This window comes from Hemitrygon akajei, chromosome 9, assembly GCF_048418815.1.
Source record: "Hemitrygon akajei chromosome 9, sHemAka1.3, whole genome shotgun sequence".
Classification (NCBI taxonomy): domain Eukaryota; kingdom Metazoa; phylum Chordata; class Chondrichthyes; order Myliobatiformes; family Dasyatidae; genus Hemitrygon; species Hemitrygon akajei.
The window spans coordinates 125246162-125271462 of NC_133132.1; the positions used below are offsets into that span (position 1 = coordinate 125246162).

General features: G+C 36.6%; 1 protein-coding gene across 1 annotated transcript in view; it reads left to right on the forward strand.

Annotated features, from left to right (window-relative positions):
- The window catches only part of ddx1 (DEAD (Asp-Glu-Ala-Asp) box helicase 1), a 31206-nt gene that overhangs the window by 1019 nt on the left and 4886 nt on the right, over nt 1–25301 (forward strand). Inside the window, exons 2-23 of the mRNA XM_073056941.1 lie at nt 949–1000; nt 2256–2319; nt 2463–2492; nt 2670–2769; nt 3256–3303; nt 6223–6306; nt 6672–6755; nt 7848–7924; nt 8012–8084; nt 8472–8548; nt 8629–8743; nt 11917–12055; nt 13313–13373; nt 14366–14464; nt 15101–15190; nt 17439–17624; nt 17873–17924; nt 19384–19530; nt 19610–19701; nt 23426–23498; nt 23579–23651; nt 23761–23803. Of these exons, the coding sequence (XP_072913042.1) occupies nt 949–1000; nt 2256–2319; nt 2463–2492; nt 2670–2769; nt 3256–3303; nt 6223–6306; nt 6672–6755; nt 7848–7924; nt 8012–8084; nt 8472–8548; nt 8629–8743; nt 11917–12055; nt 13313–13373; nt 14366–14464; nt 15101–15190; nt 17439–17624; nt 17873–17924; nt 19384–19530; nt 19610–19701; nt 23426–23498; nt 23579–23651; nt 23761–23803 (1859 nt within the window). The remainder of the gene's footprint in view (nt 1–948; nt 1001–2255; nt 2320–2462; nt 2493–2669; nt 2770–3255; nt 3304–6222; nt 6307–6671; nt 6756–7847; nt 7925–8011; nt 8085–8471; nt 8549–8628; nt 8744–11916; nt 12056–13312; nt 13374–14365; nt 14465–15100; nt 15191–17438; nt 17625–17872; nt 17925–19383; nt 19531–19609; nt 19702–23425; nt 23499–23578; nt 23652–23760; nt 23804–25301) is intronic.

A 25301-nucleotide genomic window follows, 5' to 3' on the forward strand; every position in this document is an offset into this window, starting at 1 on the left:
TATACTTCTAGGCCACTTATGGATGTGATGACATTAAGTGCAGTAGTCACTGATATGACTTCTTTGTTTCAGTTTGTCAAAGTAACCATGGCTTGCTTTTGATTTACTGCACCCTTGCAACTTAGGACTTTACTCATCATCTACAGCAGCAAGCAGCAGAGTTATCAGCAAAACTACCAACATCTGGTTCCAAACAGCACCTATTTCTGACCACAACCTCGGCTCTGTCCACACACACTCTGTCCAGACCCAGCCTCCAACTGCAAGTCCGGCCACACTCCTGATCTCTCCATTGGTTCTGGAAAGATCAGAACTGGGGTTAGATTTGTGTGCCCAGTCCATGCTATGGACATGGGTCCTTACTTCATATTCTCCATTAATATCTCAGTGCATACCAGCACACAAGATCAAATGGGATCCATCTTCAGTTAAACAGGATTCACTGAACATAAAAAGGAAAGACCTTGGTAAAAACACATGCATTATTTGCCAGAACTTAGTTGTACATGGATAACTGTATGAGTATGCAGATCAATAAATAGGAACCCAGTGGAGTTACAAAAACTTGTGGATGTGCTTCCAGTTCTGAAATGCCCCAGGGTTTTGAAGTGCCAGCATGCTAAAAGTTGTAGAGAAGCATAACAGAATTTACAGTGCCTTTTGGAGTTTGCTGTTTGATCAACATTTTCCCCCACTCATAAATGCACAAATCTGATGCCTTCAAATACTGGTGCACAGAATACAGTACAGACCTCTAATATGTAACCTAACCCCTTATCAATTATTATATTGCATCAAATGCTGTGTCACTGATGTTTCTTTTAAATTTATTTAGATACTGCAAACAGTTCTTAAACATGACTAAATATGATATCAAAGCTGTAATTAGAAAATGAAAATTTTAGTTACTTTTTAATATTATTTAAAATATATTGTTATCCTTTCTAGAAATGGGTGTTATGATGGAAATTGCCCAGGCAGTAGAACAGATGGACTGGCTGTAAGTATGATTGCAAAAATAACTTTTGAAAAATACTCAACATATTGTAAGGCTTAAATGAATTTGCTCGGGTGTGTTAGCAAGCTATTCAAACTTGCCTGGAAACTGAATAAGCGTCGCAAAAATGAAGGGCAGCGCAACTAAGGATGTGGTCTGATCATGATAAATAGATTTTTGATCCCCATTTGAGTAGTTACTTTGCTATAGAAGCAATGACAACTCCAGCCTGTCGCATACAACATGAATATAAAATGTGGGAGAATGAGACTGATGAGAACTCTTTATTGGGAGTGCGCAGTTGGGCTGATGGCCTCCATAAATGTTGTAATAAGTGTGTGCAAAACTGGCAATGGAGCCAAGTTTTTTTTGCCAGTTTAGAAAGAAATACTTTTCATTAATTCTGTCCATCTTTTTACAGTATTGTCATTGGTTATTCAGTATTGCACATTCATTCTTAATAATCTATTGGCTTTCAGCCATCCTGTTACACTGTAGGAAAAAGGGACTGGAAAATAACTTGCAAAGAAAAAAACATCAACACTGGATAAGTTCCACTCCTTACTAATAAAACATCAGTAATTTTGGAATATAATGGGTGGAATTTATGTTATGAATTACTTTGCAAAACCAGAGTTACATCTTAATATTTTACTATTTATTTTGGAAAACAAGCTTTTAACCACAATAGGGAAACATTTCTGATTACATTGCAAAACAGTTGCATCCTCCTTTGTCCCATAGCCATGCCTCCGCCTTCCACCAAGTACTCACAAATATTAGGAATTTTGCAGTCCCACTTTATAAATACTTCTCATCACCCCTCCATTCAAGGTCTGCCAAATTATTTTTACTTTATTTATTGAGATACAGTGCAGAATAGGCCCTTCTGGCCCTCCGAGTCACCCTGCCCAGCAATCCCTGATTTAGTCCTATCCTAATCATTAATTTACAATCACCAACCTGTATGTTTTTGGTCTGTGGGAGGAAACCCACATAGTCATGGGGGGAACGGACAAACTCCTCGCAAGGCAGTGGCTGGAAATGAACCCGGGCCACCTGTGTTATAAAGTGTTATGCTAACCACAATGCTACCGTCTTTCCCCAGTGAAATGTTTGTTCAACTATACTGCTTTAATGCTGTATTACCTCTTCAGAGAGATCACTGGAATTATATTGAGGTTTTTAAAGGTAAAAATTGTACTTTACAATTGATTCATCATTATTATTAACCACCTTGTATGTATGTTTTCATCAGTCTACCAACAGATATCCAAGCTGAGTCCATCCCTTTGATTCTGGGTGGTGGTGATGTGCTTATGGTGGGTTGAATCTTTTTATAACAAATCAAGAATTTTCAAATTTATGTCATTAAATGTTATGACCAACTAGATTAAAATATATAATTCATATGAAATGGTAATTGATAATTCAATTTAGGTATTTTAATTTCTCATTAATACAGGCAGCAGAAACTGGAAGTGGCAAGACTGGGGTAAGTGTAGTTATTTTACTTGAAGTTGCGTTTTTACATATTTGTTCTGAAAATAACTGAGGCCATTATTGTTAAGTGACCGTTCTATCTGTGAATCTGAACTACAATAAATAAAATACATGGTTAATCCTAATACAGAATTGCCATGTTGGTAATTAAAATAATGCTTACTTTTAGGCTTTCAGCATACCTGTTATACAGATTGTATATGAAACACTCAAGGACCAGGAAGAAGGCAAGAAGGGGGGAAAATCATCTGTCAAGACTGGTGGTGCAGGTAGTGACACTGAATTGATTTGTGAGATGAACTCAAGTCTCCAGAAAAGTAACTGTTCCAAACATTCAATTACATTTGCATGAAGCTGAATTGTGGAACAAATATCTTTAAATCAGAATGTGGCATTCCTAACTTGAATGATGATGGCATACTGTTTTTTTAATTCTTTTAGCCCATTTTCGAAACATTGCTCTTACCTGTTGGAATTTAGTACATTTGAAGTTTATAAGAAATGTGTCCAAAAATATCCTGAAAATTATTTAAAAGAACAAGAGCATTAAACTGTCTGTTGGAAGTGTTGAATATTTATGGAGATATAGAAGTGTGTTTCATTCTGGCAAAAGATACTTTCATTTTAAAATATTGTATGTTTAGAAAGTAAATTGTTTTATTGAGATGTCTAAGTAGTGAAAGGTACTATTAATTTAGTAAAACATAATCTGCTAGAATTTTATACATTTTTTAGTAAATGTTTTTTTGCCCTAGTGTTCAACAAATGGCAGATGAATCCTTATGACAGAGGATCAGCCTTTGGTAAGTTGAAACCATTCTTCAGGTAAAGCTCAGATATGAAACTATTGTATTCTACTTTATACTAGCTACTGTATTGATATAATGGTAATGACAAATGAAGTCATGAAAGCGTGATTAAATTTATCTTAAAAACTTTGTAATAAAATATGTAGGACTCTCAGTATCAGTAACTGTGGTGTTAACTATTCAGGCTAACAAAATGGCTTCTCTGTAATGTTAATGCTGTAATGGGTTTTTGTGTCTGGTATTTGTGTTGCAAGCGTGTACTGGGGGGGGGGGGGGGGCATTACACCGTATTTAAACCAAAGTATTGCACTATTGGCAAGTTTTTAATCTCCGGAAGGAATAGTGCAGTCCAAGGAACAAGCAACTAGAAACTTTGTGGCAGCAGATGATCTGCTCCACCAGTCTAAACAAAATAGGCAGCTTTAAAGTAGACCTTACAAGTAAACTACTTTATTTTCCACTGCCTGCTCTTTTGAAGATGGTGCTTTTTGCTACCAGAACAAATATATTTTATGTCCACTTTGCAGGTTTTCTTGTTTCAGATTTATTACTTCTGAACTTGTCATTGCAAAACTCCAACAGTTATTTAAATTTACAAATTGCACAACAGTAGAAACTGCAAGCAATTTCGAACGTGGAGTACACATCTCGCACAGCCTTTCATGGTCCCAGAACAAATCCTACAAGGTCACCAATGCCTCTACTTTGAGGAGGCTGAAGAGAGCTGCACCATGCACATCTATCCAACCAACATACACAAAATGCTGGAGGAACTCAGCAGGCCAGGCATATCTATGGAAAAGAGTAAACTGACAATGTTTCGGGCCAAGATCCTTCATCAGAACACATCCATACTCAGGTTTTTGTGCAGATGTGCAGTAGAGAGCATCCTAATGTGCTGCTTCACTATCCAGTTTGAAGCATCTAAACCTGAAATCATCAAGCAACCAATCTTGCCCTTCAGGTAGCCGAGTCTCAGTAATGGCTATAACACCATAATTCCATATACATGGCCTCAGTATCATAATTACATTTGAATAATTTCACATGGAGCACTGCCACAAGAAAGCTGCATCCATCATCAAAGAGCCCCACCATCCAGGTCATACCCTCTTTTCACTACTACCACCTGATAGGCCTCAGGTTCAGGAACAGTTATTACCCTACAGCCGTTGGGATCCAGCATGGATAACTTCAATCACCACCACTCTGAACCTATAGACTCACTTTCAAGGACTCTTTACAGCTCTTGTTCTCAGCATTTTTTTAATTTCCAGTTATCTTCATTTGCACATTGGTTGTTGTAAGCCTTTGTCTATTTATGTATAGTTTGTTGTGGTAAAATCTGGGAAGAGTTGATGAATGTCAAATGAATAAAATTAGGTGTTTATGTATGGGTACTTGATGGTGGATTTGACAGGGTGAAGGGCCCACTTGTGTCTATCTGACTAACACAATAATGAAGCCAACTGCACTTATCACATAATCTTTGAATAATAAGTCTTTACAGGGGCACTTTAATCGTTAAGTATGAGAACAACCACTGTAAAACAATTTACAAGGAATGGTAAATCGATTACTGTGGGCTGATGTCAATGAAGTGTTTTTCTTGGAGTAATTTGGAGAATAGGCATTGTAAAGGGAATGGAGGTAAAACTTATTCTTGAATTAACATTGTGTAAATCAAAACTAAAATGACATTGAAGAAACCAGCTGAAAGAACAACTCATTGTTATGTTTAAAATGACTGTCTACAGACAATATGTGTAACTACAGCTCACCATTCAACACCATCGCCCCCTCAAAACTAATCAATAAGCTCCAGGACCTTGGCCTCAAAACATCCTTGTGCAATTGGATCCTGGATTTCCCCATTGCTGATCCCAGTCAGTTCTGACTGGCAACAATGTCTCCTGCTCAGGTGCACCACAATGCTATGTGCTTACTCACCTGCTCTACAAGCTTTACATTGAAGACTATGTCACTAAGCGTAGCTCCAGTGTCATATTCAAATTTGTTGCTGACGCCACTATCGTAGGCCGAATCAAAGGTTGTGATGAATCAGCATATAGGAGGAAGGTTGACTGAGAGGTTATTATTGTGGCACCAGTCAGCCAGATTTTTAATGTAAGCAACACTAAGCAGCTGATCATAGACTTCAGGAGAAAGAAGCCAAATAGTCCAGAAACCAGTCCTCACTGGAGGTGGAGAAGGCTAGCAACTTTGAATTCCTGGGTGGTATTATTTCCCAGGATCTGTCCTGGGCCCAGCACATTCGTACAATTATGAGTAAGTACAGCAACGCCTCTACAAAAAGTAGTGGATACAGCCCAGTCCATCACTGGTAAAGTCCTTTCTACCATTGAGCACATCTACATGAAACACTGTCGCAGGAAAGCAGCATCCATCTTCAGGAACCCCTACCTCCCAGGCCATGCTCTCTTCTTACTGCTGCAATCAGGAAGAAGGAACAAGAATCAAGGGAAGAAGAATTTCAGAGTTGTATAATTTGACAATAAATGAACCTTTGAACAAGAGCCTCAGGACTCGCAACATCAGGGTCAGGGACAGTTACTACTCAACCAACAGGCTCTTGAACCAAAGAGGACAATTTCATTTGCCTCATCACTAAAATGTTCCCACAATCAATGGACTCAGTTTCAGGGACTCTTCCTTTCATGTTCTCAATATCTATTGCTTTTTTGTTTCATCTTTTTGTATTTGCACAGTTTGCAGTCTTCTGCACTCTGGTTGAATGCCCTAGTTGGGCTGTCTTTCATTGATTATGTTTTAGTTATTATTCTGTAGATTTATTGAGTATGCTCATAAGAAAATGAATCTCAGGGTTATTTACTTCGATAATTAACATTGAACAAAGTTTCTCACAGATCTCTCATTTTGACATTTCTCCAGCTATTGGGGCAGATGGACTGTGCTGCCAAAGCAGGGAAATAAAAGAGTGGCATGGATGCAGATCCACTAAGGGAGTGAAAAAAGGCAAGTCTTGTGTATCATAGATTATCATAGATAATTGAATCAATTTCTATGATATGAACATCTGAATTATAGCTCTTTAATGATTTTTCATATCAAAGATTGATTTGCCTCTATTAACTTGGATCATAAGCTTTAACGTAACTTTGGAAATGTAGCCTTTTAGTATTGCTTAAAAAACAGCTGATTTAAGGTAAGAGTTATGATGTGCTTTGTTTTCATCTGTTCCACATGATGGTTTAGATATATTAATTAGTTTAATTGGACCAAGATTTGCTCAAATGGCAGCATAGGTTTTCTAAATTTATTGATGTTAGTGCTTTTTGAAGAGAAGATAGTGTTAAAATGTATTATATTGTGTTGTGTAGGTAAATATTACTATGAAGTGAATTGTCATGACCAAGGCTTATGCAGAATTGGATGGTCTACTATGCAGGCTTCACTGGATTTAGGTGAGTTAATTAACTTAAATATCAATTTTCAGTAATTTTATCTATCACATTGGTGAGCTCTTTCATTTATTTAATATATTCCTGTTAAATAACATTAAATGCAGCAGAGTATATTTATGCGAGTGTCATCACCTTCACAGTTTCGATGCTTAGGCCAAATAGTCTTATTTCAATAGATGGGAGCTATGCATGTATTTTTTTTTAAACCAGACACTAGGGACCATCTCCTTGTGGACTCAAGATTTATATCAGCTGGTCTGTTCAGGTTTTTCTGTTTGTAACAATGTGGTTGAAAACATTGCTTACAATTGCTAATTTTATATTACACTTAAATTGTCACTCTTATTTTTGAGAGATGAGATGGTGCAAAATACTCATTAATATTTATGCTGTGCTGAGCAAGTCATTTGTGATCTTTGAAGTATCTTTAAACATTAATACTCTACTTGTCAGTTTTCTTAAATTCATATAACAGAGCATTCCTTGCACAAAGCAATGCTTTCTTCTGTTATATTTTTACCTCATCTGAATTGTTTATACTTGAGAATTGTTGACAAAAGTCAACTGCACAGAATGCTATATGTATTGTAATTTGTTGTTTTGCACATTTCTAATATGTCAAAGTTGTTCTAAAAGGCAAGTTTTATTGCCTAATGAAACATGTATTACACAGGTTCCTTTCAGAAGAGTGTAGATTGAACAGTAACAGACAGTAGTCTTTAAGATTATTCAGATGTGATTATCTTTACTTTGTGAACATAAAGATATTCTACTTGTAAGGTGAACTAAAATTGGAAACTTCAATACACTAACATCTAATGAATCTAAAAGAAAGTGAGTGGAAGCTCTCATGCAGAATATTATCAGAAGTGGAAAAAGAAGCAAATTTCATATTATTTAAGAGGGAGCTAAGATGAACAGCTGATGGTTAGCTTGTGGTTGGCAAATTTTTAGTTGAAATGTGATCATGTAGAGCTTTGACACAAGAAAGGAATAAACTTAAAGGACTAGTTTGCGTGCTGTAAATATTGTTTGCAAACACCTTAACTTAAGTCATGAATTGATAGGTTTTATTTTGGGGTATCTGAACAGGAACTGACAAGTTTGGTTTTGGCTTTGGTGGCACTGGAAAGAAGTCCAACTGCAAACAGTTTGAGAGTTATGGAGAGGTACTGATATATTATAAGATTTATTTTTATTCAGCTAATTTCAACAACAATGTCTTTAATATTTCATGTAAAATTGCTTTTATTTAGGAGTATACTATGCATGATACGATTGGATGCTACATAGATCTTGATTCCAACATTTTAAAATTTTCAAAAAATGGTAAGTTTGCTTCAAAGTATTCTGCATTTTATGCTTTCAACTTGATAATGCTGGTTTACAAGAATATTTATGATTTAGGATTTAGATTCAATTTATAACCTCATCTTTCCTAGACTAGCAACTTAATTTGATTGTTAGACATGCTACTCTTAATAGGTATTGCTGATGAAGTATAGGAATAACTGACAACTAAGCTGTATTTGGAAGAAATGTGTGCTTCAGATACGTGATTAATAATTTCACTTCTCCTGTCCATAAATATTTAAGAGGAGATTTGTGGTTTGACTAACATTGTTAAAAGCTTATACAGGCTGCTTTAGTGTCCTCCTATTCTTACCAAACAGTTGGGAAAATTAACTACTCAGAAGATTTTCTTTCTTTAACCAGGGAAAGACCTTGGCCATGCTTTTGATATTCCTTCACATCTAATGAACCAAGCTTTCTTTGCCGCTTGTGTTTTAAAGGTAACTTTCCTAAACATATTAGAGAAAAATGTCTAGAAAATGTTTTTAATAAACTGAAAGCTTTTGTTGTTGGATCCTAGAATGCTGAGCTGAAGTTTAACTTTGGTGAAGAAGAATTCAAATACCCTCCAAAAGATGGCTTTCAGGCATTAAGCAAGGCACCCGATGGTCATGTTGTAAAAACTCAGCAAACTGGTATGTTGTCAGTAAATGATTTTAAGTTATTTAAATAATGCTGCGATTAGTCTTATATATTTTACCAAAATGAATATCATTGACAGTCTATTGCTTTGGGAGTTAAGAATTCCAGATTATGTTGTCACACTGGTTCAAGGTAAAATTTAAGGAGAAACTTAACCTTAGTGTGGCAGCAATTGAGTGAGATTAGAAAAATTAAACAAGTGTTGAACAGTGCTTATCTTTTAGAATTATGGCAAAGGTTATAATGAGGAGATGTAAGCCACTCAAGTATGTGTTATTACGGCCATTACTAATTCTTGCATTTGGCTTCTTTTTCCAATCTGATCCCCAAATTCTTGATTTCCATAGGTATCCTAACTAATATTTGTCTTACTTATCAATACATTCAAGTTTCACTATTTGCTTCGTAAAGCCATGTGCCTGTCTAATCATCTTTATGAAAAATCCTAAAATATCCAAGGTAATAAAACGGGGTTTCAGCATTTTCTCAGTGTCAGATTAATATATTTGCTCCTTATTTTCACTGTCTCATCTTTCTTGCATGGAGGTTTGATGCTGCTCAATTTGTTGGGACCATTCAGAATCCAGATACTTCTGGATAATCACTGCCAATGCCTCCTCTGTAGTGATTTCTTATAGAATCCCCAAGACATGGGTTTTTTAGGTATCAGATTCTGTTCCATTAATTTCTACAGTTTCTGCTTTAAATATTTGAAGTTTCTCTGTCTGATTAGCCGCTTGGTTCTTCACTATATTATATCTATCTGTTTGTACTGTAAAGACAGGCAAGATATTTACTGTTCTATCTTGCTATTCCATTACTTATTATTTTTCCTATCTTGGGGCTCGTGCTTACTTTTACTACAGTCTTATTTGCTTTAAGCTTTTTTATTTTGATTTATATTTTCTATATTTTACATCTTCATTCTTTTTCCTCGATCCTCTTTAGTTTATATCATTCCTGACAATTAAAATTCTAATTTTCATGTTTGTTCCTTTTGCAAATTTTTTTTTAACTAACCTTAACCTTTGTTTCATGTTACACACTAATTTCTCAAACTAGTTCATCCATCTTGGTCCTCATAACCAAATAAGTTATATGTAAGACATTAGTTTTGATTTAATTTTGCTCTTGAACTTGGTTTAATCAACAGAAGCTTGCTTATTATGACATAACAAATGAATTTTCCTACACCACAGAAATACTGATCCCCATTTTGATCTGTGATAGGTTGTTATGGAAACTCTGGAATGCATGCTGTAAACTTGGTCCACAAGCTGCTTTGGCAGTTTGATTTGTCCAGTGTTTAAAATTCAAAATCTCCCAAGACCGTATCCTCTTTTTTTATAAACATCTCTCTGCAAGTTTCCAACAGTGTGGCTGCTATTGGAGGGAACTCTACAATCTCCAATTTTTTTTTTAAACTACAACTGTTTCATACATTGATTCTTCACAGATATTCAAACAATTCTGACTAGCAATATTCTTAATAGTCTCCTAGAGTTTATATTCAGTTTTGAGAAGAATTTTGAAATGAGGTAGAAAACACAGGGAGTAGAATGGTGCTGGTAGCTGCAGCAGAGTAATCTCCTTCTAACAAGTTAACCTTACTGTTATGTTGTGTACTCTTTGATTTTATCTGATTGAGATAACTTGCAGTCACTTAATTTTATATTCTTTGCCATTTTTAATAAAGATCACCATTGAGAATTTGCAGATTGCACTTTTGAATTTTACCAGCAAACACTCAGCTTTTCTAACCTCTGAAGCAACATACTAACTTTTGTATGTTTGTGTTGAGATTTTCAGGCCTGGCATATCTTCCTTTTAATTTTCGTTTGTAAGTTTTTAACTATTTTGTAAAGATTCCCAAGACTCCTTTTTTATTAGGATACAGTGCAGAGTATTCCCTTCTGGTCCTTCGAACCATGCTGCCCAGCAATCGCCCGATTTAATCACAGAACAATTTACAATGACCAATTAACCTACCACATCCATGGACCATGGGAGGAAACCGGAGCACCCAGACGAAACCCATGTGGTCCTCACGGAGAGAAACCCTCATGGGGAGAATTTACAAATTCCTTGTAGGCAATGGCAGGAATTGAACCCATTTTGCCTGTATCATAAACCGTTGTGCTAACCACTGCACTACCATGCTGCCCCATAAATACAATAACGCTAATCTTAATGAAGCAGAATTCTGCAATATGTTTCGTAGAGCACTGTGAAACAAATTTTGGTGCTGGTTTACATATGCAAAATACTTAGTGAGCAAAATCTGTTTTAAAGAACGTTGTAGAAATATAGAGAGAATCCCAGTACTTTTGGACCCAAACTAACGATTATGTCATGATTACCAGTCATAGAGCAGTTTCAAAATCTGGGATGGAACCGGAATCGAAGAAAATAGATCGTAATGATTGTGGAGTAGCAAGTGGAAAATTGGAAAAGACAGATTTTTTTAATGGTTGCTAAGCCTTGAAAGTATGGGCTGGTTTCAATCATAAATACGAGATGGATGGGTGAGTGGGAGACAGCCAGAAGTTTGGCTGGTGAAAATGTAAACCTGACAGGACAACACTGTTATACTCTATCTTTGGAGTAAAGTTTGGAGGTAAATGCTAATCCATGGAGGAAAAGGTTAAGGGTGATGCTCAAATGTTAATGAAAAAGATATCTTTGAAAGAAGCCTTTTAAAAAAAAAAACACGAAACTGAGACAAGGGATTTTAAGAAGGATTTCATAAAGTGGGTGAAAGCAAATGAAAGTTGGAGGATGATGCAGAAATTCCAAACCTTGCAAATAACTTTGCCTCAGGATATGTCTTAAAATGGAAAATAATTTTCCCCTCCCCCCCCCCATCTTTTTATTCTGACATCTTCCCCCTTCTCAGTCCTGAAGGAGGGTCTCAGCCTGAAACGTCTACTATTTATTCATTTCCATAGATGCTGCTGACCTGCTGAGTTCCTCCAGTATTTTGTGCGTGTTTGTTGTTTTGGATTTCCAATATCAGATGATTTTCTCATGTTAATAATATTGCTAAATTATTTTGTGATATACCTTCATTTTTAACTCTTCCCTGCAGTTTGCTCTCCCGGTGCAGGTGCATAGAAATATGCGTACAGCTGTTGTTCATTTGGTGTTATTAATTCATCCTTTTCAGGCACTGCACTTGTGGGTCAAGCTAAAAACTTGCCAAATGCTCCTAAAGCTCTCATCATTGAACCATCCAGGGAATTGGCAGAGCAAACACTCAATAATGTCAAGCAATTCAAGAAAAATATTACTGATCCCAAGCTAAGGTAATTTCAATACACTGTCTCTTTCACATCCATTTTAAGATGTGTTGGTCTTTCTTTTTCTGTTTCACCATTCTCTCCATTGGAGGATGATTTTGTTACTGATGCTCCTCCACTCATTTTGGCATTATCTTGGTTCTTTCATTTCAGAAATTGAACTCTAATGTATCCTTGTGCCTTTGTCCATCGCTGTTTCAGCTTTCCATCTCTGGAAATTTTTTCAGTACTTTGTTGCTAGCATCGTTGAATCAGTTGTTTGTAATTTCAACTCCCCTTCCTATTCCCACACCAATTGTCTATCCTTGGCCTCACCCCAACAGTGGTGAAGTACAAACTGAAAGAATCACACCTCAATCTGCCTGGCTATTCTACAACCCAGTGGTTTGAAAATTAAATTCTCCAACTTTAGGTAACTTACCGCCTGTGTTCCCCTCTCTCAATCCTTAAATTCACCTCTCGTCCTTCCATTTTTTTAATTACCTCTCCTGGTTCCATTCACCTACTAACTCACCCTTCCATCTGCTAATCAGACTCCAGCACTTTGTGTCTTCACAAATCATCCTTCAGCCTGTGTCTCCACCTTCATCCTCTACTCCCCCTCACCGGTCTCTGTCTGCCCCACCTTTTTTTTTTGTATATTGGCTTCTACCATCGTGTCTCCCAGTCACACCCCTGCTCTCTCCCCTTCTCCACCCAGCTTCATCTGCCCATCCCTCTGTCTACCTAACTACAAGCCCCTCCCATCCTCTCCCTGTCTCTTTATATTGGCTACCTTCCCTCTAAACTCTATATCCTGATGCGGGGTTTCAGCCTGAAACAACAAGTTCCTTTTGCTGCACAGATGCTACTTGAACTGCTGAGCTCCTTCAGTAGTTAGCATTTTGATTTTTGTTATATCATCTGCAGTCTCTGTGTTTCTGTCTTAATATCCCACTGTTTTCCTCTTCAGATGTGGGAAGGTTTCAGGGTTTAGTTCAGAAAAGACAGGATGTCATCATCTAAAAATTCATCTTTATTGCTTCTGAGATGTTCAGACTTCACTCATCACACTGGAAATTTGAAAAGTTCCCAAAAAAGCCAATTTTAATTAGATGTGCAAGGAATGTGTATGTTAATTTGCTGTAGCGTCTGGAATAAATGTCAGCTTAACACTGATTAAGGATGACTTGTCATGGTCATGTTTCTTTTAGTCTTCGGAAACTTTTAATTATTTATTCTTCTGGAAGGATTCCTTAGTTTTTATGTTTTTGTTTGTTTTAGGGAGCTCCTAATTATTGGTGGTGTGTCTGCAAAAGATCAGCTCGCTGTCCTAGAGCAAGGAGTAAGTTTCCTAGTTTTTCTGGGAGTTGTTTACAAATATATTGGTTCTTATTTATCTAGCATTTTTTGGAAAAAGCTGAATAAAGCAATAAAAATAAACTCTGCATGAATTTAAAAAAAAACATTTTTCAACCAACTGTAATTGGCATTCTTTGCACTGAACATGTGATAATATTCTGAACAACTTAACTGGTTGTAAAACACATTGGGCAAGTAATGAAAAGTAGTATAGAATTTTCATTCCTGTCCGGAGAAAAATCCAATTTTATTTTCATCAAAACACTTTTTACTCCCATTTGTCATTAACAAGATGTATTATGCTAATACTAAAAATTTTTGATGTGATGGAGGCACATTGATTTTAGTTGAACGTCAGCTAGGATGGCTATCTGACCAAACTCAATTGAATGATCTCTGAATTGTCACTTGGCATTTTCTAAACTTTGACCATTTTAAGCTCTTTTTAATTTTAAGTTGCTCTATCTTGTTATCATTATCTATTTTAATTTTATATGTAAATTATCTTGAAAAATGGCATGAATATTTTTTCACACAGTTTTAATAACTGTGCACCTTTTAAGTAGTCTACTGAAGCGTAAAGCTCTGTAAACTTTGCCTCTTAATGTTCTAAACAATAAAATACGAAAAAGCTTGTGTTTTCAGTTTTTAAGCAAATGTAAAGCTTTAGAAATTTCCTTGAATTAAATTAATTAGCACCATCAAAGTTGTTGATTTGGATGCTTAATTTTGAAGTATTAGTCTTTACTTTTTAAGAGAAGTGTACAGAGGACCATTTGTCAGTTATTGTTCATGTGGCTTGCATTGTCCTACATCTACAATCAGTATTTAAAAAAATTCAGCTTTTTTAAAATTCACCTTAAAAGATGAGGAAAAAATGTGGTATAATCCTAGACTTTATTTTTATCTAGTAATTTAAGTGAAGTGTGAGTACATTTGAAGTTCTATATGGAAATATTTTTGTCTGTTTTGTAGGTAGATATTGTTGTTGGAACTCCAGGAAGAATTGATGACCTTGTCTCAACAGGAAAACTAAATCTTTCCCAAGTTAGGTTCTTTGTGCTAGATGAAGCTGTAAGTGATCCTTTGTCATAATTAAAAATTCATAATCACCTAATCTCAATTGAATAATATTTATGTTAACAGTGGTATTGAATTTTTCTGTTCACGCCCCATCCTCTTTAAATTTCCTTTGTTTCATTATTAATTATTCCATTAGGTAAACATTGCATATGTGAATGTTCAGCAGCTAATTTGGTGCTTGGTGAGATGGACAATAATTTGTTCCAATTTATTATTTTTTAGTGTTCAAAGACGGCTCATAATATTATTACTTAATGTTGGGCATATTGTATGTTTATCCTACATTATCTGAAAAATCCAGAAGTGTTTCTAAATGAAGTGCATTCTCTTGTCAACACTACAGTATTGCATTTTGTTTTAATTTGCTGTGCCTCTTGCTTAAACTATACTAAAATGGATCAATATGTAAAGAAAGAGTTGTACAAAATCATGCTTTCTCATGCTGGTGGTAGACAAATCAACAACTTTTGTATAGGTAGAATGGAATTATTCTGAATAGTATTCTGAAGTACTATTCTGAATAAATGATGTACAGGTAAACTAAACACAATACAGAATAATTCCATTCTATCATTTATTTTTATTATGACTAATAAGGGAACATCTAAAGTAGTTGCCTCTTTGTAGGATGGATTACTTACACAAGGATACTCTGACTTCATTACAAGAATGCATTCTCAGATCCCTCAAATAACATCTGATGGCAAGAGATTGCAGGTAATGCAAATTCAGTCATGTACTATATACCTCTTGTATATGGAAGTCTATACATACATTGAAAGCAATTTAAAAAATGATCAATAGATTGATTCCTGGAGTTGAGAAGACTGAGGTGTTATCTTAGGGAAGATCCCATTCCTAACTGAGTTTGGCAGAAAACTGCAAAGGAAATGCTGATGCTTTTGTGGGAATCTAAAACTAGGAGCATAGTTTTCAAATAAGGAATTACTGAGATGGGAGGAATTTTTACAGAACCTTGCAGAATTATTCAGCATCCAAATCTTTGTTCACATAAATGAGTATCACAGTATTGATTTTGATCAATTTAACTGAGAATTTTTATTTATAGATCACATGCTCCTTTTATCACTGTAGAGCCCAAAAACTGGAAAAATGGCAAAGCATGAAAAATTAAAAACTCAAATGTCAGCAATTCAAAAGTATCCAACCCCGCCCCCCCCCCCCCCCCCCACACACACACACACACAATTTTTGCTCAGTACTTAAACAACCTCTCACAGCTATTGCAGCCAGTAGTCATTTTGGGTACAGAATAGTCTCTATTAGCTTTGCACAACATGATGGAAAAAGATTTGCCCATTCCTCCTTGCCAAATTCCTCAAGTTGTGTCAGCTTAGTTGGGGAGCAGTGGTGGACACCAATCTTGAGGTCTTGCCAGAGATGTTCAATCAGGTTAAGGTCAGGACACTGACTGCAGCACTCAAGGACATGAATTTTCTTTATTTGAAACTACTCCATGGTTGCTCTGGCATTGTGCTTTGGGTCATTGTCCAACTGAAAGACAAACTTCCTCTCCAGTTTCAGCTTTCTATCAGAGGCAAGCAGGTTTTTATCCAGGGTCTCTCTGTATTTAGCAGCATTCATCTCCCCATCAACCCTGACCAGATTTCCAGTCCCTGCTGCTGAAAGCATCCCCATAGTATGATTGCTACCTCCACTGTATTTTACCATAGGGATGGTGTTACTTGGCTGATGTGCAGTATTAGACTTTCACCACACCTACCACTTAATGTTGAGGCCAAAAAGTTCCACTTTAGTCTCATCTGACCACAAATCCTCCTTCCACATCTTTACAGTATCTTTCAAAATCTTTAAGGACAAGGATATGGGTTTTTTTAGCCAGGGCTGCTTCCTTCCCACTCTTCCATAAGTACCCTTTTTGCGCACGGTCTTAGAGATTGTGGAGCCACAAAACTCATCTCCAGTTGAAGCCACTGAATTCTGCAGCCTACTCAGAATGACTGTTGGTGTCACCAGTAGTCTCTCTTACAAGTACTCTTCTTCTCCAGTGACTAAGTTCAGAGGGACACCCTGACCTAAGCAGTGTGGTTTCATATTTTTTTCCACTTTTTCACGATGGACTGCTCTGAGGTTTGCTCAGTGCCTTTGAGTTGGTCTTGTCCCTTTCCTCAGATTTGTGCTTATCTATTATCATTTCCCCGCCTTGTCTGGAAGGCTCTTTTGCCTTCATTTTGGTTTGGTCTGCTGAAAATCTACCATGCTGTTAGACCTTACAGTGAGAGGGGGTGTTTCAATTTATTGAAAACAGGTGATCCACAAATTTTTTTACATCAACAGATTGAGTGAGTTGGTAAGGTAATATATTGCTCTTGAGGAAAGTTAGCATGGTAATTACAAGGAGGATGAATACTTTATCCAACCTCGCTATTTTGATTTTTAATTTTAAATAAATTGACAGGTTTGGGAATTTTTCTTTTGATTTATATGATGAGTAGTGTTTTGTAGATTAAATCAAAATCCTACTTCAGTATATTTTAAATTTAGAAAATGAGTCAGTAGAGTGTAAAAATATTTGCAGGGTCTGAATACTTTATCAAGGCACTATAAAACCCTCTATCCAAAGAGAGGTGCAGTGGCTAAGTCATTAAATATAATCAAAGTTAAGATATATTTTGTAATTTAAGTGCTGGAGATCATGGTGACAGGCATTGGGAACTAAAGCTGAAACCAGGATCAGATCCACTATAATCTTGCGTATTGTGGAACAGATTTGAAGCACCAAATTTTTTTAGTTATAATTGCAACATTAATTCTGTTTGGCACATAGGCATTTCTCATTGTAAAGATGATGTAGGTGTGTGGCAAATCTAATGACAGGAGCTATTACAGTACAAATTCATAGCAGGTTTGCAATTTTCCTTGATTATTGTGAGATCAGCCTTTCCAATTTTGAGTATTATGGCTTTTATCATTCTTTGCCTAGGTGATCGTTTGCTCTGCTACACTACATTCATTTGATGTTAAAAAACTCTCGGAGAAAATCATGCACTTCCCAACCTGGGTGGACCTGAAAGGAGAAGATTCTGTTCCTGAAACTGTACATCACGTTGTTGTACGAGTTAATCCAAAAACAGATCGAAACTGGGAGAAAGCTGGACGACATATCCGGGTAAAAAGGATAGATTACTTACCTTGGTGTACGTGACCTGTAACCTCAACAGAGAGGTTATTTGTCAATGTATGTTTGTCAATTTACCTTTTTTTTCATCAGAAGTTCTTTTTATACTGTTGTCTTCCTTTACCTCCCTCTAAACCACCTACTTAGCAAACTCCTTTGGAAATGTACTTTTTTTTAAAAATGAAGTATAAATTAGTGGAATGTTAAAATATGTAATCTGTTTTGTTTCTCCTGCTCAGACCGATGAAGTTCATGCTAAAGATAACACAAGACCAGGTGCCAATACTGCTGGTCAGTACAATTTCATTATATGTTTTACATCCTCACATCAAATTAGTTTACAAAACTTGATATTTTGTGCAAGCAGACATTCTGAAATGTGAAAGTTTCAAGATCAGTGAACATTAATTGAGTTCAAAATCGTTAAAGCTCATCAAGAAATAATTTTTTCAGAGAAATGTTAGAACATTTAGTACCTTGAGGACATTGCATATATAAAGGGTCTTCTATCATAGGAAAGAATTTCCTTTATCCTATTAAATCATATCATGATCATTTGCAACATCATAGTTGCCTTACTCCTCAACCTCCTAAACTAGAAGGAAGAGAAACCAATTGATATAATTTATTATTTTGTTTCTGTATGCTTCAGTACACCACCTCCGAAACTAGTTTATCCTTCCTGAGATTTGGTGCTCAGAATTGATTCAATCTAAGTAAGACATTTTGTACTAAAGCACAATTTCCTCTACGTACATTATATTCTGCCCCTTGAGATGTTTTTTTTTAATTAAGCTGTACCACATGCATTGTAAGTAATGGTTTTGCATGGACTGCAGTAGCACCGCAATCTCATCTTGAGCAATGACGGTGAGGTCTTGCCAGAGATGTTCAGTTGGGTTAAGGTCAGGACACTGACTGCAGCTCTCAACGACATGAATTTTCTTCATTTGAAGCTACTCCATGGTTGTTCTGGCATTGTGCTTTGGCTCATTGTCCAACTGGAAGACAAACTTAGATAGAAACATAGAAAGCGTGACAATGAGGCATTGATCGTATGGATAGTCAGAGGCTTTTTCCCAGGTCTGGAATGACTAGCATGAGAGGGCATAGTTTTGAGGTTCTTGGAAGTAGGTACAGAGGAGATATCGGGGTAATTTTTTTATGCAGAGAGTGGTGAGTGCGCAGAATCAGCTGCCAGCAATGGTGGTGGAGGCAGAGACGATGACGTCTTTTAAGAGACTCCTGGACAGGTACATGGAGCTCAGAAAGATAGAGGGCTATGAGTAACCCTAGGTAATTTCTAAGGTAAGGACATGTTCAGCACAGCTTTGTGGGCCAAAGGGCCTGTATTGTGCTGTAGGTTTTCTATGTTTCTAAGTTCCATTCTCTTTGATATTCCTTCAACTTTCTTATTTTTTGTTACTTTTATATCTTTCCACTTTTTATTTGAACGCACTTTTGTAGTTGTTGGCTTCATGATTTTGAAAACAAACCCTGATGACATTTGGGCGCTATGATGGGCCCATCAAATGATGAAAGCATCAACTGCAGAGTTAACTAGTATGATATCAGTTGGAAATCTACTTATGAATTTGCTTTCAGTACTTCAGATTGTTCGTGAGTCACTAAGGGAGTTAGATGTTTTTATCTAGAGATCTCTTGCTGTTGTTTTGCTCTTGGCACTTAACTGTTTAGTTTTAATTTTGCATACAATATTTTCTGTTTAATTTCCTTATTGCTTCTCTAGAGATGTGGTCTGAAGCTATTAAAATACTAAAGGGTGAATATACTATACGTGCAATCAAAGAACACAAGATGGATCAAGCAATCATCTTTTGTAGGACAAAGATTGACTGTGATAATATGGAGCAATATTTTATTCAGATGGGAGGAGGTGAGTTAGTTCTAAAGGCTTGTTTTGGTTATTTGCTTTGAGTGTGTGTTTCTCACATCAAATCAATTTCCTGTTTCAGGCCCAGATAAAAAGGGACATCAGTTCTCTTGTGTTTGTTTGCATGGTGATAGAAAGCCAAATGAAAGAAAGCAAAACTTGGAAAGATTCAAGGTACTTATGACTGACTTTGTTATGTTGTGTATATATTGGTCCTAAATAGCTGGAAGATGTTTTAGCAATTCTAACTCTCAATGCATGACTATTTTTGTTGTATTTTACATGTGTGATTTTCTAAAAATAAGATTTAACACTAGGTGTTGAGTAGTTTTCCAAAGTATATAACTTTTAAAAAAACAATACTAAGAAAATTGTCATCAGTGATTCAGTATGCTTAAATGTGTATTCAGTTCAAATGTTAATGTGAAGTAATAAAAGCTGAAAATGTTGGAAACACTCAGCAAGATGGGAAATTTCTGTGGGCAGTTAATATTTCAAGATGAAGGCTACGTCCACATTACACCAGATAAATCCGTAACCGAAGCTTTTTCTCTTCGTTTTTACCCTCCGTCCACACTAAAACGGCATTTTCGTCCCCCAAAACCGGAGCTTTTCAGAAACGCTTTCCAGGGTGGGTATTTTTGAAAACGCTGCTCGGGCAGATCAGTGTGGACGGGGTAACGGGAGACTTCTGAAAACGCTATCAGACGGCAGCGTGCTATTTCATTGTTTTCTTGAACACAACCTAACAATTTCAGAACAGATGGCAATGAGACTGATGCCAGAAGAGTTAGAAATGTACTCAGCAAATACTTGGACCCATAACTTACTGAATAAATAAGTATATTCACTTTGCCCTGTTTTCTGTCCTTGCTCGTATGAAGGTGGTTTACCTATTTATGCAAGTACTTCTCTGACAATAGATGTGTAACAGCCTAATGTAACATTGTATGGAAATACAAGATGACACTGATGCAGACATTAAAACCAAACATTTAACAAGGTGGTTTATTAATGCAACAGAGTTAGTCAGTTTTTCAATGTTCGTCATCAGCCGGGTCAATCTGTCCGTGAACTCCCTGTTGGTTGCCTCCATACGCTCCAGTATTTGTTTTTTTTAGTTTTAAGTTCTGCTGTGTGAGAGCCAACAGCTGTCCGTCATTTTGAGTTTTTCTAGTCTGTAACTACACAAACGCGCACTTTTACGGCAAGATTCAACACCAAACATGTCGCTTGTTTTCAGTAGATGTGTCCTGCGCATGCCCAGTAGGAGGAGATTCACCAAAATCTCCGTTTCAATGTGGATAGAGATATTTTCAAAAACGCATAGTGTGGACGCCTATCGTTTTTACGCAAAACCGGCGTTTTCAAAATTATCCGGTCTAGTGTGGATGTAGCCAAAGATTCTTTGTCAGAAGTTTACAGTTTTGCATTCCACAGATGCTGCCTGACCTGTTAATGGTTTTGCACATTTTCTGTTTTAAACTGCATCAAATGTTTTTTTTTTTTGCCTTTTACATAACTAAATGCTAGTGGTTGCTTTATGTGACTAAGTAGATGCAGAGAAAGGACAAAATAACTTAAAAGCCAGTAACAGAAGCTACAAAATCTTGTGTTAAAGTGATGGTTTCATTTTATATTTTGGATGAGCTCCATAGTGCCAGTTCTTTGAGGAAAAAATAATTCATTTTGTAAACATTTGAAACACCCAGTAATTAATAACTTGTAGCTTTTAAATATGAAGAATTCAATGTTTACTCTAGAAAAGAGTATTCATTTATGTATTGAACTAACTTTAAACTGAGATCATATGAAATTTGCTGTTGTATTTTTGGAAAGCTGACTATTGTGCTAATTTCTTTGTTATGTTGCCCAAGGATTTGTGGTCAATTATGTGTTGTTTACATTCATCACTAACCTCGAGGTGTATGCGCTTACTTTGTCCTGTTCCCGAAGTGGAAAACTTATGAAATGACTATTTCTATCTATCACTGCAGACCTTCAATGACAAATTGGTACTCACTAATGTAAAAGCATAATATGGGGTAGCAAGAAGAACAAGCGTCACTCACAAAACAATTGAAAAGGGCCACCACCCATCGGGAGTGTCAGAGCTATCATAGAGCCATACAGCATAGAGACTGGCCCTGTGACTCATCAGGTCCATACTGACCAAGATTCCCATCTGAGCTGGTCCCATTTGCCTGCTTTTGGCCCATATCCTTCTAAACGTTTCTTATCATATACCTGCTTAAGTGCCTTGTAAATGTTGTTAATGCACCTGCATCAACCACTTCCTCTGGCAGCTCACTCCATATACAGTCCACTTTCTTGGTGAAAGAGCAATCGTTGGGTTTGAGTAAATCTCTTCCCCCCCATCGTAAACTTCTGTCCTCTGGTTCTTGAATCCCAAACCCTAGGGAAAAAGACAGGGTCAATGTGCACAATCTATACCCCATCATAATCTTACATGCACCTTTAAAATCACCGTTCAATGTCCTACCTCCCCAGAGAATAAAGTTCCGACGTGCTCAATCTCTCTAACTCAGTGCCACACATCCCAGCCACAAACTGGTAAATCTCCTCTACACACTTTCCAGCCTAATGGCAACTTTCCAATACAGGTCAATCAAAACTGAGCACAGTTTCCATATGTGGCCGCACCAACACTTTGATACAATTGCAATATAGTATTCCAACTTCTATACTCAGTGCCCTGACTGAAGGGTGACATGCCAAAAAACACCTTTGCCACTCTGTCTTCTTGTGATACCACTTTTTGGAAACCATGTATTTGCAGTGCTGGGTCCCTCTATTCTACAGCACTCCCCAGAGCCCTACCATTCACTTTGAAAATCCTGCCCTCATTTATCTTCCCAAAATGCAACATCTTTCACTTACCCAAATTAAGCTTAATGTTCCATTCCTCAACCCACTTACGCAGCTGATCAAGATCCTTCTATAATTCCTGATAGCTTTCTGTATTGGCTATGACACTACCTATGTTTTGTGTCCTCTGTTTATTCTCATCCAAATCATTGATGTAGATGACATATAGCAGTGAGCTTAGCATCAGATCATAGAGAACAGCTCTAGTCATAGGTCTCCAATTCCAGAAACAATCTTCCAACATCACATACTGTATTCTACCATCAGTTGTGTATCGACTTACCCACCTGTACCTGGGTCCAACGTGATCTAACTTCCCATAGCCTACCATGCAGAGCCAAATCAAAGCCTTACTGATGTAGACCACATCTACTGTCCTGATCTCATTGACCTTCTTGATTACTTGTTCGAAAAACTATCAGATTCATTTGACATGATCTCCCACACACTGACTATCCCTAATCAACCCTGTCTTTCCAAATTAATATATTATCTCTCAGAATCCCCTTTAGTAACTTGCCTACCATGGATGTTAGGCTTACAGACAGGGTTGATTAGGGATAGTCAGTGTGTGAGAGATCATGTCTAATAAATCCGATAGTTTTTTTTTAGTTCTCAGATTTTCCTTTTCAGCCTTTCTTAAATAAAGGCATAGGAGGACCTTGACCATCTCCTGCAGCTGCACACGAGGATGTCCACTTCAATCTTTGAGAGTCTATATTTATTGCCGTTCATTTCATTGGATGGAAACACTTATGCCAAAAGGCAACTTCACCGCAGAACAGTTCTGAAACTAGTTAATCAGTTTGTCTGATAAATCTGAAAATTCATTAATTGGCTTTTCATTTGTATAATCTTGAAGAACTGCTTGTCTTATTGGAAATCAGTGAAGATAGACAGCTAGGAATGGCAGCATAGCATTCACTCATCGTGTTCTGTTCAGAGTATAGCAGTTAAACAAAATCTTGCAGTCAGTAAACTGAATATTTTGATGATTTTTGGATTTTAGAAAATGGATGTAAGATTACTGATCTGTACTGATGTTGCTGCCAGAGGGATTGACATTCGTGGTGTTCCTTTTGGTAAGTGAAATATCTAATAGTAGTATTGTTGCTGTTTAATTTTGCTCAATACTAATTTTTTTTTAAATTCTCAAATATAGTGATTAATGTGACTCTTCCTGATGAAAAACAAAACTATGTTCATCGGATTGGAAGAGTAGGAAGAGCTGACAGGTAAGACACCAAAATTGTGTTAACGCCATTTTTTGTGCCATTCATAATACAATTCTTAATCTTGATTTTATTTTTAATGCAACTAAGTAACCCTTTTTTTTGTATTTAGAATGGGTTTAGCCATTTCCTTGGTGGCATCCGAGAAGGAAAAGGTAATCAATTTATTGTTTGAGATGGTTTTTTTAAGTGATTTTACATTATAATGCCTGTAAGTGAGCAGCTTTTAATATGAAGTAACTGCTATTTTGATTTATCTGAATGCCCTATTGGGTGTAAAATTCCAGAGGTATATACACAGCACAAAGGAATCTATTTCTCATTTGTCGACTCCTTTTGGTGAGACAGCCTCCTATTTCTAGACATCTACTGAAATTAGATCATCTGCACTCCCAAACCCAGTTAGGTTTTAATACTTTTCATTGAGATCCTCTCTCAAGATTCTAAACATCCTTGTCCCTTTTACGTAACCTTTTTGAAAACCATATAAAAATTCATGTGCGTCACATCAAAAGGTTCATCTTTATCAGCAGTATTCTGCTCATAACCTCAAATTGTTATGATTTGTCAAAAATAATTTCTGTGTCTCTGGAACTTTGATCCTTTTCAAGAAACTGTCTTCTGTGAAGATGGGCACAAGTCAATTGTAATTTCTCTGTCATTTCCTTGTTGCCCAACATAATCTTTTCTTGTCAGACAAGGACCTGAATTAAATTCAGCTCATCCTTTTATTTTTTACATATTGGTAATCTTAAATCTGTCTCACTGGTTTATGCATTTTTGTACCTTCCCTCTTCTTTCATCCTCAACATGGGAAGGTTTTCCAAGTGTTCCTGATGTGTAACTTCAGGATTCTTGTACCATTCTAAATATTCTTTCTCCATTTTGAGCACATCCTTGAATCCTATTCTCTGACTGCCTTCCCATGACCAAGTTTATGAGTCCTTGTTCTGTGAGTCTGAATGGCATGCGAATGCCAGTGTAGCCAACTGTATAACTAGGGTGTCACTGCTGGGGTTGTTGGCTTTGGAGATGATGCAGATGCTAGCCTCTGTCTACAGTGACTTTGGAGGATTTTACAGAGAAATTGGTGATGATATTTTCCTACAAAATAATACCGGAGTGCAGGAGTCACTGTTGCCTGATAGAGTGTGGGTTTTGTGTGTTTGCCTAGACCTTGATATTTGAAAATTCTTTTCCTTATACCCAAAACTGTGTTGATACATTGAAAGCATCCAGAATCTGCAGAACCTCTTGTGTTTAGAATTTTATTTTTGATGCTTGCCTTCACTGAGAGTTGGTTCTCAAGATGTGTAAAGTGATTTGTCCATTTAGACTCTTGCCATGAATTTTTATTGTCAGAGGGTAGTGCTTTGTAGTGGGGTCAGGTTGGTAAAGGACTATGGACCTACACTTTTCTACCACTGCAAATCACAAATCAAAGTTCAAAAATGGTTCAAAGTAAATTTATTTTCAAAGTACATATAAGTCATCATATACAACCCCGAGGTTTATTTTCTGCCCGGTACGCTCAATAAAACCATAACAGAGTAGTAACCATAATAGAATCAATGAAAAACTGCAGCAACTGCGCATTCAACCAGTGTGCAAAAGGCAACAAACTTTGCAAATACAAAAAGAAAAATATAATAA